Here is a 15,881-nt window from a genome sequence, read left to right as displayed (position 1 = left end):
TTTTTTCCTGAACTTCAGAGACAGAACATGTGTGTGTGTGTGTGTGTGTGTGTGTGTGTGTATAATAATAACAAAAGATATTGTAATGATAATAATAATAACATAATTAATAATATATTAATAACATAATTTATAATAACATAATTCATAACATAACATAATTTACATTATTATTATTTTCCTTTTCTGGACTTGATGGTCGTTGTCAGCTTTAGTTGACTGTTTACAAATATATATACATATACATATACACACACACACACACACACACACATATATATTATTAAAAATAATAATAATACTTAAAACAGTTTGCTCTGCATATATAAAGTGTTGTCAACAATGATGCTTTTGTATTATTATCATTTGTATTATTATATAATTGAAATAAAGCTTACAGATTCAGAGGACTTGCAATTCAGTGTACAATTTTTTTTCTCCACCTTTTAGTGCTTTTTATGTGGTCACTATGAAAGATCCCTCAAAATTTCTGCTTTTGTGTTCCACTTCAAAAAATACCAACATACAGGTTTGGACCAACATGAGGATGAGTAAATAATGACATGAATTTCATTTCTGGGTGAACTATTCCCTGAATGTTTTTTATGTCTGTTCTACCTGTCTGTTTGCCAGTGTTTCAGTTAGGTCTGCTTTACTAAAGGGTCAGCGTTTGTGCACTGGAGAGCTCCTGATCTTTGTCCACTGCTGGTTCTGTTAGTGGTTGAATAGCTTGGCACAGCGGGACGGGGATGGGGGGGTTTGTTGGGACACTCTGTGACAGATGGGGGTGACTAGTAACTCTGCTGAGGGACTTGTGTACAGATGGTGTGCCTCCCTTCTCCCTTTCCTTACTCAGTCCCTCCCCCCTTCCATCCAAACCCTCAGGCTGCAAGTGAAAAGAGAGAGCGGAGAGAGAGAGAGAGAGAGAGAGAAGCCTGAAGAACCGCTTGCCTCACCTTGGCAGTGCTGGCCATTTCCAGCGCCTCTTCATCAGCCATGCCACTCTGCGGCCCGTCACTAATTAATCTTAATGAGCCAGCAGATCAGTGACTTCTCCTTCATAAGATGAGTGCATAAATCACCCTTAACAAACGGACGCAGTCCACGTCTTTAGCTAAAGCCGGATGAAATTAAAAAATGCTGCTGTTTTTAAACGGCTTTTAATTGCATGATTGATCAACTGCAGGATGCGGCATAAAAGCTTGTCTTTATTCATGCTAAATGAATCGGCCATGTCCGAAAGACACTAGAGACCCAGAGACTGAAAATATAATGTGGATGGCATACATTTAACCGCTCATTTACTGTAAGCAAAATCCTGCCAGTCTACTTTCAGGGGGATGGTTGAGCAGGATGAAAATGATACATGCCCACATTAAGCAAATTAATGTGTGCTATCAGCAACTGCGAGCAAGCTAGGTCTTCGGCTTTGACCACAAGATACAACCACCCCTCGCTCCCCTCATAGATTATTTTCTCAACACATGCAATGAGCCGAGCTTCTAAACTAGACTGCAGGCGGAATGATAAACATGAACAAATGTGTTATTTTCTTTGTCTGCCAGAAGTAGCTGTGAGAAGAGTTGATATACTCCACAAAGAACAGCCTAATTAAGACTGTTTGCAAAGGGAATATTTATTTTGGGAATATGTCTTGCTTTTTTTTTTAAATATTTAATTTAAAATAGTACAAATAAGTTGGGCACAAAATCTCTATGAACACTTTTAGAAAGTCAACTAAACTAGACTGTGTGGCACCAGACTCTTAACCAATTAAACTAGAAAAAATTAAAATATTTTTTTTCAGTAACACTATAAAGTACTTACATTAATAAAAAGGTTGTGATGTAACAGATGTATAGCAACATATCTTTTCTTCTGTATTGTGATGTATACTCAAATGAATGGATATTGGAAAAAATCTAATGTATGGGGACTTGATTCAGTCCATCAGCTGTTGATCGGGTGGAGGCTGATCTGAATGAGAGCTTGCAGTGGATTGTAAAAAGGGGCGGAGTTTAAGCAGACTAAATAATTGGAGAAATCAGATTAAGTTATGACATTTTGATTAGAAATTACAAGCTCATGCACACAATATTTTAAGATTTAAGATCAATAAACTGGCCTACCTTTACATCCTTTGCCATATCCTGAATTCATCATGCCACTGTACTGTCAGACAGAGAAAGAAATACACATTTAATAATAATTTTACCTCAAAAAAATCAAACAAACCAGCAAAAGATTAAGTAAGAGTTTGTTTCTTAGACAAACTGCAGACCTCAAGTCCACAACGCTGCTTTTAGCATCTTAGGCTTGGAAATTATTTTGCATTACAGAGTTTGGGCCAGCTGGTTTTGAACTGTTGGGTGCTAGTCTAACCATTATAACCATGCTGTTTACCAGCAGAACTTGAATGGTAAAGATTCTTTACCAGGGCAGTCTTGCTGATTAAGCTAGTTAAGAAGCCTGATGGGACCACCAGCACATCAGCAGCAGAGACAGCATTCGTTCCCCATTAAAATGATCATCCCAACATCTCCAGACTTCCACAAACATCTGAGCTTTCTCAGATGACAGTCAGCATGGTGCTTATCTGTGAATGGGAGGATGAAATGCCACATTGTGCATCTTTCATAAATTCTTTTTCATAGTATTGATTTGAGCTTATTGTGCTGAGGCATTTTATTTCCCATGGGTCCCAGGCTATTAACTCTGATATGATCAGGAAAGATCCTCTTACTCAAATTCCCCGGTCACATCTCGGCTGGCAGGCTACATGCACGCTTGACCTCCGACAGATACTACACGGTTGCTGCCATGTAGATTGTGGTTTAATAAACATGTCTCATTACAGTCGCTTGAAGATCTACTTCGTGGTGCGCTGAGTCGGATATATACTGACTGCAGAGTAAAAAATTGGTGTAGAAACAATTTTAGCTCAGAAATTACTAGTACATTTCCCAAACAATTACAAAGGAATGGCAAATAACACATTGATTTAAAGATGACATTTTTATGAAGAAAAACTAAAATAGTATTTTCTTGTAAAACTTACTCAAATAATTTTTATTTACAACTTTTTTTTGCAGTGCAAGATAGGTGGATTTTAGCATTCAATTATATGATAAAGTGAATATAACTTAAGTGTGAAGCTGTTCAGAATCTTTCAGAATGTCATCAAAGATAACAGTTCATACATTACTTGCAAGACTATAGTGTTTGGACAGAATAACGTCATCAAAATATTGTCAACAGCTTTATATTCTTTTCTTAAGAATTTAAGGGCATTGCTTCATGACTTTAAAAACTGTCTTTCCTATAGAGCTACTCACACCCAGCTGTCCATATTGTCTTGTCCTCAAATAGACTCTAACTCCCTCCTTTCTGGTCTCCTTGCAAGTGCTAAACGGCTAGTCCAAAATGCTGCTGCCTGATCTGGATTGAAATTCTCATGTTTCAGCTCTGCTCAGTCTCCTCACAAGCTTCAGGGATGATGTTAGAATCAAATCTAAAACATAGTCTCTGACCAACAATGCAGCCAATTGTTTGGCTCTGTTATCAGCACACCACAATAAAAACAAACTCCTCAACCTGGCTGCTACAATCAGCTGTATCCAGAATAAAAAGCCAAGAGCAGCTTGTTCGGGGTGGGATTGGAAAGGTGGAGGGCTCGGGGCGGTAGGTTTGTCAGAGTACTCTGTGGATTATTATGTTTCAAGGATAAAGTCAATTTAATACCATCAGCCTATGGGAAGAAAGCAGCAGGGAAAAGTAAGAGAAAAATGTGGTCTCATGCTTCAGGGTTTCAACACTCAGGACCTTTGGCTTTAAGCCATAATTTTGTTGATAATCAATTTTTGTACATGTCTCGCTTCAGCGGTTTTAAACGCACACACACAAAAAATGTACTAGACTGAAATAACTGTGGAGAAATTAAATTCAGGACCTACATGTCACAGATCTGAGGTATTATTAGTGCTCATTTGTATACGAACAGTGATTTTAAATACACAGAATCTGCAGACATAGTACAAAGAGATAAATGATTATGTGTAAGAGAATGATGAAAGAGAATGAACACATATAAATGCACATTTTTTTCTGAGGTTAAATGCAAACTACAGCAAGTGTAACGAGAGACAGGAGGAAGCCTGTTAGGGTTAACTACGCCTCATTATCTTCCCTACATGCATGCCTGTGCATAACACTCAAAACTGTCTGCCACTGGGGGTCGGCCATTGCACTTAATTGGGGGTTTAAACCCTGAAGTAATCAAAATTCACCAAAATAGCCACCATTTTTAATATGAATTTCGAATGCACTGGTCTTGCGAACATAAGGGATTAATCTGAGTGAATGAGCAAGTTCAAACGCTGTTATGGCATTTGTCAGAGTAGGTCTGGACTTCCTGCAGAAAGGTCTTGGGTCTCCTTTCCCCTCCACTTTATTAACAAGCTGCCTAACCCTTGTAAGAATGAGTGCTGCTTGAAGAATCACGGCACACATATAGCTCAGCTGAATGCAGGGACTGATTCACTGGCTGAATGATTAAATGGCCTGCTGCCAATATAGACACAAATTTTACATCACAGCTCTTTGCTTTACTTTTAAGGGGCCACATGGTTCAGGCCTCTCTCGAATGGCATCAAACTTAATAAAGCTGTTTATTTGCTAATAATGTGCCAAAAGCTAATCAAAGGTAGGAGAGGAGAATGAACTTTACCATCACACAATTACAAGCAGTAAGGCATAATTACATTAACGTTTTGCATAACTGGAAGCAGGATCCTGCCTGCTGTCTCTGCAGTCTGATTAAGGGGATGCAAATAATTCAGAGCAAGTATTTCTTAAAGTGACAGTATGCAGCCACCTGCCTGCTTTCGACATTAACTGAATCTGACTAAATAAAAATATAGGAGCTGCTGTAGAGCGCAAACTGACATAGAAAGAGTTATTTACATGTGTTGAGATATATATTTTGTGCTTATTTCCAAAAAAAAGTCTAGTTGTGTTTTTTTTTTCTTTGACTAAGACAATAATGTCATACATTTTCATGCACATCGCCGGTGGCTTCAGATGTAAAATTGTTATCGACATTTCACTTGACGATTTATTTATTTCTTTACAACCCAGATACAGACTGTAATCCATCAACCTGTCCGACCTTAATTCGGTCACTTCCAGTGAAACCTTTTAGGGCTTAATTGTGATTTAATTGTGTCCGCTCTCCCCTTAAAGTCATACCAGAAAATATGTGAGCAAGATAAGACATTATAAAAAATATGCCTATGCAGAAACATATTGTTTACTAAAACAAAATTTAAAAAGAGAATATACGGAGCGGGAGCGAGTAAGACATGATAAAATAATGACTGACTGAATTTATTCGTTTTCTACACTGTGATTTTTAGCCTAACAGTTTATTTGTTTGCGCTGTTTATACTGCTGTTGTTATGGGGTATTTATATTGTACTGTGTTGTGTTTAATGCTGTAGCAAAACAAAAAGCTCGTAAGTGCATTCTTACTTGGCCAATAAACTTCACCCAAACAAGCGGCACCAAATCCTCGAGGTAGCCTACGTTTCCCGAGCGAATAGTCCAATTCTGAGAGAGAGAGAGAGAGAGAGAGAGAGAGAGAGAGAGAGAGAGAGAGACTGGAAACATAATTCCTGCGCCTTTAAGAATTGTCTGCTACTAAACTTCAGCGACACTAGTGAGGCAGAGTAAGAACATCCTGACTTGTCGATTTGCTCACGTGTGTAGCCTAGGCTATATATCGATCCCCTGGAGGCTGCTGTTGATTGTGAACCGCACTTGGATAGGTGATGTACTAACTAATTTCAAAACATGTGCACCAGCCACTTTGAAGTCCTACAATCCGTTAAAGTGAGCTACATTTTTTTAAAAAGGCCTGCTAGAAGGTATCACAGCAGAAACGCTGAAAATATTAAGGCCTACCCGTCTGCTCTAAGCTATAATAAAAACTGAGAAAGGAGTAATCCAACTTCATAAGCAGCGGTGTTTCAGCTTACTCTTGGAATCTCCCGGAATCAAAGGTGCACCTGACACTCTTTATCCTTCCCTTGACGTGACCCTACAAACGACTTTCCATCCAGCATCATTGCTTAAATATAGCCAACACTATTGCGCAAAAATAATACCTTAGAAGAGTGACTACAGTTTGAATTATGAGAATACGAATTACTTTTTTCAGGACAAAAAAAGAAAGAAAGAAAAATTAAAAGAAAAAAAATCTCATTTATGCTCTCTAATGCTAGTTTGGGAGAAAAATGATTTCTTTAAATGAAAACAGAGATGAGAAAAAATGAGCCACAAAGTCATACGTTAGAAAAATATTCAAATAGGGGCTGCAGTCTTAAATGAGGATGGATTTAATAAATAAAGCACTATCAAACACGTCATCTGTGAGGTTTACATGAGCGATTTCACACCACGGTGCTCAATATTCACAGGGGATCATAACATCCATTTGATTCTGCCCTTTTTATTCTCGCCCTGCACTGATCCGTGCATGCGATAATATCATAGCACCATATCCGAGTCTTATGCATTTTTTAAATAACCACACTAGAAATAAATGCTCATGATTATGTCACTGATGGATTTATCGATTTTATCTTACACTTTAAGAATTCAAAAAATACTTGTATATAAAAAAATCATTCTTTAAAATGTTGAGAGCATTTTTAGCACCCCGTTTTAAATAAAGCCAAAAATATTAAGATAAACATACGCCTTGCATATTTTTTACATACAATATGTTATTAAGATCAGAGGTACAGTAAAATTACTTGCGTCGTGCAACTGTGATATATAGGCTATAAAATTAGCCTAAACAATTTTTGCAAAGGCGTCTGGTCAGTTTGTGCTACAATCACACTAATTGTTTTTTATCTTTACACGTGGGTTTAAATATATATACATAAAAGTTTTGAATGTTTTATATGTATTTGAATGTTTAAAATTTGGGATAAAAACAATGTTTTTAAATTGTTGAATAAAATCACTTTTTCTCATAAAAGAAAAGCACATGTCGGACAATTATAGCCAACTGGAATAGTCAACTGTACGAAAGCGGCCAGTTTACGACATCATTTATACCAGTAATATCTTAAAATATTATGATTAATATTATATTAAAATGTATTAGTGTAACGTAAAATTCTATATAGGAATATAATAGGCTAAATGAATATAAAAAAAGGTGCAATGGATTACTTCTTAAAAATACTTGATTTAGGCTACTTATAGCCTATTTATGATTAATAGGCTATATCCGACAAACTAGCAAAATAAAACACTCAACATAATGACTGACGAAGAAAACATCGAAAAGTTTTCCACAAATTGGACGATCCTGTGCAAGTTACCACCAACTATTTTCGCTCGACTAGTTTCTCTAACTTCTATCATCAGATTCTCGATAGCCTCCGTCCATGTTAACGTCAATATACCAGAATGAACTGATAATTCCATGCTGCAATATTCATATCCTCTAATTGCGTCAGTTGAAATTATCACAGAATTAATTAAACACGGTTCCCATTTCCAATTGACCACACGGCACTGTAGGAATCCTAATTAATTATAATTAAATTAAGGGGGCTCCATCAGTGCAGCATTGATTTGAGGAAAAGCCGCTGAAAGTTGAATTCAGAAGCGCCTGTAATGACTCCAGACATGATGGCGATGGGGGCCGGGCTGAGGTGGCCGTGTATAAATAGTGTGATCTGAAAAACACAGACATAACAGCAGGAGTGATCTAAACCTTCTACACGCAAACATATCGCCGAATTCACTGTTGAGCAGACAAAAAAGATTCGCGTTAGATACATTTTAAAGTGGATTTCTGTAATCAGCCATGGAAGAACTCACGGCGTTCGTGTCGAAATCCTTCGGTCAGAAAAGCAAGGAGAGCAGCAAAGAGAGCATCACGTACAAGGAAGTTTTGGAGAGTGGTTTAGCCCGAGCCAGAGAGCTGGGAAACTCGGAGACCAACCTCCAGGAGATTACAGAAACCAACAACAACCATTGTGCGGTACACCTTTACAAGGAGCACGTAGAGCTGGAAAAGGAGAAATTGAAGGAGTTTAACGTGACACGGGCTACTGACGGTGAGTTAGGCTACACTTACGCAAAGTGTAATAACGTGTTTCGCCGCAGACGCGTTTACAATTCGATGTTCGCGCGAATACGTTGTTGAAATAGCTATAAAATCTGAATTAAAGAGAGATTTCGATCGCCTTGAGAGGCTAACTAGCATGCGAGTGGAGAAATTCAAGCTGTAGCCTATTCAGCTGATGCAATGGGCACTTGTTCGTGCCGTGCAGAGAACTGTTTTCTTTTGTAAAAGAACAGAAATAGCTACACGACAGGCAATTTTAAGTAAGAGAATCGCAGTAGCCTAAATGTTAAACAAAAAAAGTAGTCCGTACTCACATTTGAAGAATTACGGTCAAAACAATAGGCCCTTGTCAAATTTGAAAGGACGATCTATCAATTTATTCCTAAGCGTTCCTTAAATAGCCAGGAAATGAGTAAAGACACTTAGGCTATTTTCTCTTAACGTACAAACACTTGTGTAAATAAAGTTTAAAAGGCTGTCATTTAACACAGAACCATATGGGTGATAACATTTTAAAAGTGAGATTTAATTTAAAACGGGTTTGCTTAACAAACTGCGAAGAAATAGCTTTAACGACAATCATGGCAGGCCCATGACAAATTGTTTTGGAATGCAACACCTCAATAATAATATTAATACAAATACTACTACTATTATTACTAGTACTAATAATAATATTGATAATGATTGAGTATATTTAAATGCCATTGATAATATACATTGAAAACAAAAGAAAGATAACTTCACAGAATTCATAGAGAAAACTATTGCAGTAAGACAAAGTTTTGTAAGTTTACATTTGATTTCCAAAACTTGCAAATAACAGTTTATTAATACTGCTGGAATTACGTTCTATATAAATATTTTTTTTTTTAAGTGCAGAGCTGCATTTGCTCTTTGTAAACTTCTAATGTTTCCTAATATCTTGTAATGTAATTTCAGAATTACATAATAATATAATCTCTTTATCTATGTATCTTAAATATAAGAATCTGCCCAATTACAATTTATACATATTAAAAGAAAATCGAGAACATTTACGTGTTTATTTGTAAGTCAGTGTTATTTGTAAAACGATTTCCATAATGTAGGCCTACTACGTTGTTTCAAAGCATCAGCAATTTCTCACTGTTCATTTTGAATTTTACCTAACAAAATTGTTTTAATTTTTAAGCTAAATTTTTGAAAAAAGTGTTCTGTGTTGACATGGCATATGCTATTAATTAGATGTATTTAGTTCCCGATTCTGTTTACTTCTGAGCCGCCATCTGCACGCTCTTTAAACACTCGTGTAATAAATGAACGCTTTAAAAGAAATACTTTGTTGATGTGTTTATGTTGTATTTTCACAGGAATTTATGAGTGTAAAGACAAGAAAGAGGATGTGAAGTCAGAGGACGAGGACGCACAGAGTAAACTGAAGCAGAGACGGAGCAGGACAAATTTTACCTTAGAGCAGCTGAATGAACTGGAGCGCTTATTTGATGAGACGCATTACCCGGACGCCTTCATGCGGGAGGAGTTGAGTCAGAGGCTGGGGCTGTCAGAGGCCCGCGTGCAGGTATGATCCCATTCTTCCAAACACTTCAGTGATTCTTTTTATTACTTTTAAAAATTCTAATATGGAAAAAAAATAGAATCAGGCAAATATTAAATATGACTACATAAAAAAATTATTAAAAACATTAATTTTTTTAAACGAATGCATCACGAATTTTTTAGTGGAAATGCAAATAACCTGGATGCCAAATGGGGGTTCTGTGTCACTCATTTTTCATTGTTTTATGTACATGTTCTCGAAATAGGTTTAAAGTAGGCCCGTGTGTGAAAATAGGCTACGACAGTAACATACCTCGCTCTATCAGCGTAGCATAATTGAGAAAAATAATGTCCACGGAGAATATTCATAATGTTTATTGCTTTTATATTTAATGTTAGCAAGTAATAGAGATACTAAGTCTCCTATAATAGCGCTGCTGTGGTGTATATATTTATATGCCTAGAGGACATTATGACGCTGATTACTTAATGTACACGTAAAACTAAAGGGTTTTTGTTAGCACTTTTTAAAGTTAGAAATAATAGGCAATGTATTTACAAAGTACAGTTAAGCCCTTCTTAGGAAGACGTGCTTGTTATAGAGAAGTGCACTGGCAAGGGGAAAATAATCAAATAATACAGATAGTAAGTGTGATCGCTAGGCCTTCATTCCTCCTACACATTTGCTTAAGTAGGCTAGATTAAATTTGTATATCATACCATGCGCCTGAGATGTTTAACATTTGGAGACGGTTGTTGTTCTGTTCACTCATACACAAAGCATTTCTGTTATCTTTCGATTTATGCGGGTTCAGTTTCAGTGGTGGGTGTGGATATGAAATAACCTTTTAGTTCCTTCAGCAGCAGCTATATTCAAAGGACAACTTGCTTATGTGCTGCAGAAAGATCTAACCACGCATCATTAAAATTAATGAAGAGATTGAACCGCTGCTGCAGGGGATACCTTCTTATGTCACTCACCTCATTTTCTCCAACCTTATCTTTGTAATATCTGCCATTGCCTTGATATACTGTTCCTATAAAAATGTATTAGGGATAATTCAATTCCGTCTTAACTCCTACAGTGACACAGGCCGTGTTACAAAATGTAATAGGAAAATGAGTAACATTGTTTGCCAGTGTGACAGCTTGCAAGCACGACATTTTTTTTTAATGTTTCAGAGGCGGAGGCGAAATCAGATTAAAAGAGGAGAGCAAAGAATGGGTCAGAACTGTGATTTGATGCAACCAAAAATTCATACTGCCTTAAAAAAACGCCTCTGTATAATGCGTCACAACGGCATTTTATGACTCGTATCACTTATCACATCATTTCAAATTTCGCTGAAAATTCAGAGTTAAATGCAATGGACGTGAGCTAGCCTAGTTGATATGGACCTGCTACTATACTGTCCTATAGAAGCCCCACGCCGACCAGCTGTCAAGAATCTAATTGAAAGTTATGAGACCTCAGTGAGGAGAAGGCAGTAATTCAATTACGACTAATATCTTTCGGTTTTTGGTGCAGGGCTAAATTAAATGTCATTATTCACTGTCTCTAATAAAAATCAAAAGTAAATCAGATTAGGGTATTTGTGAACCGCATCATTGAGTGGTCCTTAATGAAGAAATAACTGTCGAAACCAGTGTAGCTCACTTTCCCTATAACATAGTGCTGGATAATTACAATCGATCAAAGACTGAAATATGATGCATTCATTTTGGCGCACTAAAAGTCACACACTGAATAATAATAATAATAATAATAATAATAATAATAATAATAATAATAGATTCTATAATGCAAATCCGAGTGTCTTACAAAAAAACAGGTTGACAGACGTTTCCTTTTAAATTTTAATGAGCGAGTCTGAGAGTTGAAAAAGCAGCGCTAATAGCCTAATTTAACTGAAACGACCAAATCAAGTAATGATGGAAAACTGTAGGCATAGATTACATTTGCACTGTTCATAATTAATATTTTCCACATTCTCAAGCACCTGTGATGCAGCAAATTGATTTTATTGGAAAACTATTAGACAAAGGCCTAAATTTCAGCAATGTAAAATTGTCAGTTAGTTTACACGGTGCTTTGACAAGAGCTTATAGGCCTACGTTATTTAGCTAATTTAAAGAAAAAAAATAAGAAAAAAAAAATTTATTACATAGGCTAGACACAGCCAAAGAATACACAGATAATTCACTGCTGTAGAAGACGAAAATTGCAATATTAATTATGAAGAAGATTTGTGGAACAATGAATAACTGAATTCGCTTTTCCAATTGAAACGTCTAATGAAATAATAAACTAGACCGATTATCAGAGGCAACAGAAATCGGCATAGTTTTTCTGTAATGTCGGTTGCATGGACAAATTAAATATAACAAATTTGCACATTTCTGTAATTTAATTTGTAATATAAAAAAGTTGTAAATGGTGGAGAACACGATATTTTTTTCTGTTTTAGGTATGGTTTCAGAACAGAAGAGCGAAATGCCGAAAACAGGAAAATCAAATGCACAAAGGTAAAAAGCATAAATAATCTTTTAATAAATAACCTAATTATTCAATGTTTTATGTAATATTGTGTTATTATTTCAAGCATTTTTTAATTCATTTATAACGGGGCATGACCCACGTCACTGGATGCTTGTGAGCTAGCAGCTCTTATGTGTCCACTGCACCAACACGCCATTTTATAACTCATTACATTTTAAGCTTTATGGAAATGGTGAAATCATCTACATAAAAAATCATTATGACTATCTTTGCTCATTTATTATTCTTTTCTATTCAGGTGTTATTTTGGGCACCGCCAGTCACCTGGACGCGTGCAGGGTCGCTCCTTACGTGAATATGGGCGCGCTAAGAATGCCATTTCAACAGGTAGGAATAACGAAGCTGAAATGGCTTTGTTCTTATATTGTGTGTTCTGTGATGTGCAAATGTGCAGTTCAGTCGACTAAATGAATCACCTAAAAGTAGCCTACTGGCTGAGAAATGTTTAGGCTTTGACAAACAATCTGATGTGACGCTAGTCTTTATGCGTCGCGCGAAGGGCGCGAACCTTTCACCTCCGGGGCCCGATGAGAGACGAATGAGATAAGAGGGACCGAGAGACATTTCATCTGGTGGTGAAGAACTGTCTGCATCAGCCAGACGAGAGAGCAGCCATAATTAAGCTAATAGCACAGCGAGGGAAAGGCAGATAAAAGAGATTATGAAAGAGAGGAATAACGCACTGATGGTTATTGGCACTGAGCAGCATTGGCAGGGCCGAGGCGTGAGGACTGCATACTGAACACCACAAATGTCCACCACCTGTTGTTCTGACTGCCCCTGTAGAGGGGTTGCACAGTCCAATTTGACTGATTTGAGGAGACACTGGAGCAACGGGCTGCTTTAATTTTTATGAGTATTTTCACACAGAGTTAATTAAAATAAATGCAAGTGCCAGGAATAAAGTCAGAAGGCCTGTGGTTAGAAATTGTGAGCAGCAAAGAAACTCAGATGTGACAGGCCATATTCATACCTGATTATTTTCCAAAAATAACAGACTACCAGGTCTGACATTATTTATCCTCGTTTCAAAGTAATCTTCCTATGTTTTGCATTCACGTGGAAAACAGAAAAAAGAAACATTGGTAAAACATTCTTTCCCACTGTCAAAAACTTGTGCAGCTTGTCAGATGTTGTATTTTAGTTGGACTGCAAAATGTAAAGCTTTGAAATATTTATGATCCCTGTGCAGAGAAACACACATGAGAAGAATACTAAAAGAGAAAATAAAAAATAAGTCACTTTTTAAGTCAGCGGATGTCTAATTTTCACCTCATCTTACTGAAATAATTGCTAAGAATCTGCAACCTGATATTTTATGCTGCCTGCTTACATCTTTTTTCCCCATAGGAACCATGCGAATAAATATTTATATATATATATATATGAGAATGAATATTTTGGGTGTGAAATTGTTTATTTATGCCATTGAATATATAATTAAGATTACATGGTGTTGCATCTTTTAACGGTTGTATGGAAAGATTCAGTGTGGATCAAACTAATATGCTGAGATGTGAGATTTGCAACTGATGGAAGTTCTTTGACTATTAAGCTGTCTGAGCGCATTGCATAATTCATCTCAAGAGCAGATGAAAAAGAATGCACTGAGCGAGTGACTGTTTTCACTGAAAGCACACAGTTAGTGAAAACCTTCAGAGGGGTGTCCGAGCCTGAAACCGGATCCCTGCCGCTCCTCGAGCTGACCCCGCGGCCGCTGACTAACTCCATGTTTGTTTTTGCCCGCCCCGCAGGTCCAAGCTCAGTTACAGTTGGAGGGGATCGGAACGCACTCCCATCCTCACCTGCACCCACACCTCGCGGCCCACGCTCCCTATCTGATGTTCCCGCCCCCGCCCTTTGGATTACCAATCGCGTCGCTGGCAGACTCGGCCTCTGCGGCGGCCGCCGTGGTAGCGGCTGCCAAGAGCAATAGCAAGAACTCCAGCATCGCTGACCTGCGACTCAAGGCAAGAAAACACGCCGAGGCGCTGGGACTCTGACCCCCATGGGCTTCTCTGCTGCTCTGAACTGATAATTGCTTCTAACACAAGACTAAGCCTGTGAAAAGGCCGTGACACTCACAGTTAAAACAAAACAAAATAAAAACAAAAGAGAAAAAAGGGGTGTAAGGGGAGAGAATGAGAGCGAGAGAGAGAGAGAGAGAGATACATGGCTTTGCATTTATTTTTATATATTTTTTAAATGTTAACATTTGCAACAGTTTTACGCAAACGTGTTACTGCAGTACATTTGTTTGACTAAAATGTAGCGTGTTTGAGTTTACAAACATTTCAGGGATGGTGGATGAAACCATAATACTTTGTGTTGAGATTTTCTTGATGCTCCAAGGAATTTGTTGTATCCCATCATATTGCATATGCAAGCATGCCCAAACATGATTCACCATTGATTTTTTTTTCTTCTGTTGTTTCACAAAAAAAAAAAAGGAAAAAAAGAATGTACATCTTGTACAAGTAATCTATCAATAAAAGTTATAAATATTTGTAAAAAGAGTTTGTAAAACTTGTGGCCCTGTCCAGTTTTCTGAATAAAGGTTGCTCTGGTTCAGACACGTTCATATATTATAAGCACATATTATTATTTGTTAAAATTATTACAAGACTCTATATAGAGGAGCCACAATATATTATATCTGAGAAGCTAAAAGTTGTTTTGAATGAAATGAAAATGTCTCCATCAAAATGTACTAGGCATTGATCCTTGAATCTATTCAGGCAAAATCATGCCTCTTTGTCATGTATGTGGTGCAATATGGATCTGTACCCTCCGTATATCTAAAATAACATCACTGTCACATCTGACTTTAGCAAGCCTTTTTTGGATGCCTTGTTGCATCTGGAAACCCAAATCCAGATGTGTGTACACAAAGTAATTGCAGGCAACATAGTGACTTTTTGTCTAAATTGCATGGAGAAATTAGTCCAAATGGCGTCCTGTTGAGCAAGTACCCCCTAAAAGGTCGGAACACATTTAATTTGTAGCTTAGCACTCATACATCAAGATGGAGTGATATAGGCAGAGGCTGATACCCGTACATTTAGGCACTGACCTCTGGCTGGGGTCTGCTGGATGAAGCAGAACATAACAGCATCTTTTTATGTACTCTAATAATTGGCAACATAGGACCACCATCAATCAACCCACACGGTTTCTTTTTCAACATGCACAAACACACAGAGGTATTTATACTGGCCGCAAGTCACAAATAATGACAAGCAAATGGCCTATGAAAAGACTTAATTAAAAGTAAACCAAACTAAACTTTTTTTATTAATTACATTTTTTTTTTTTTTTATTGAATCAATGTTATTGCTTGCATTAAAAGTGACTTGAAGTTTATTGCAGTCGTATGGCTGACAATACTAAAGCTGATGTACATTTAAAATGTTCTTTTTCGTAGCACTGGCATACAGTGAAAGAAACTTCAGGAAATACTTCCCTCTTGTACATTTAAGGTGGAGACACTTACTGTAACATCTAACAACTTATGAGTGTATTACACCTTTTATGAAATGTTGAATTGTATTCTACGTAGGACAATGAAATGATTTTGAGTGAGAAAAGGCAAAAACATGACTTATTCAAGCATCTTCCCCACTCTGTGCCGTT

At 37.1% G+C, this 15,881-nt stretch overlaps 1 protein-coding gene across 1 annotated transcript; it reads left to right on the top strand.

Annotated features, from left to right (window-relative positions):
• The first annotated feature begins 5,785 nt into the window (after positions 1-5,785).
• Positions 5,786-14,362, top strand: LOC107756735 (short stature homeobox protein). The gene is made up of 6 exons (XM_016573944.1): positions 5,786-5,825; positions 7,884-8,138; positions 9,502-9,710; positions 12,157-12,214; positions 12,487-12,575; positions 14,003-14,362. Exons 2-6 carry the CDS (start codon positions 7,886-7,888, stop codon positions 14,249-14,251), a joined length of 858 nt encoding a protein of 285 aa, XP_016429430.1. The 5' UTR covers positions 5,786-5,825; positions 7,884-7,885; the 3' UTR covers positions 14,252-14,362.
• The last annotated feature ends 1,519 nt before the right edge of the window (positions 14,363-15,881 follow it).

The sequence above is a fragment of the Sinocyclocheilus rhinocerous genome, unplaced genomic scaffold (assembly GCF_001515625.1).
Source record: "Sinocyclocheilus rhinocerous isolate Xijiao unplaced genomic scaffold, SAMN03320098_v1.1 scaffold382, whole genome shotgun sequence".
Classification (NCBI taxonomy): Eukaryota; Metazoa; Chordata; class Actinopteri; order Cypriniformes; family Cyprinidae; genus Sinocyclocheilus; species Sinocyclocheilus rhinocerous.
This window is presented reverse-complemented; position numbering and strand designations above follow the sequence as displayed.

Excerpts from the sequence above, each read along its gene's own strand:
- LOC107756735 (XM_016573944.1), top strand. The coding sequence starts at position 7,886 with ATGGAAGAACTCACGGCGTTCGTGTCGAAATCCTTCGGTCAGAAAAGC. Across the intron at positions 8,139-9,501 it reads CGTGACACGGGCTACTGACG|GAATTTATGAGTGTAAAGAC; the intron begins GTGAGTTAGGCT and ends GTATTTTCACAG. Across the intron at positions 12,215-12,486 it reads GGAAAATCAAATGCACAAAG|GTGTTATTTTGGGCACCGCC; the intron begins GTAAAAAGCATA and ends TTTTCTATTCAG.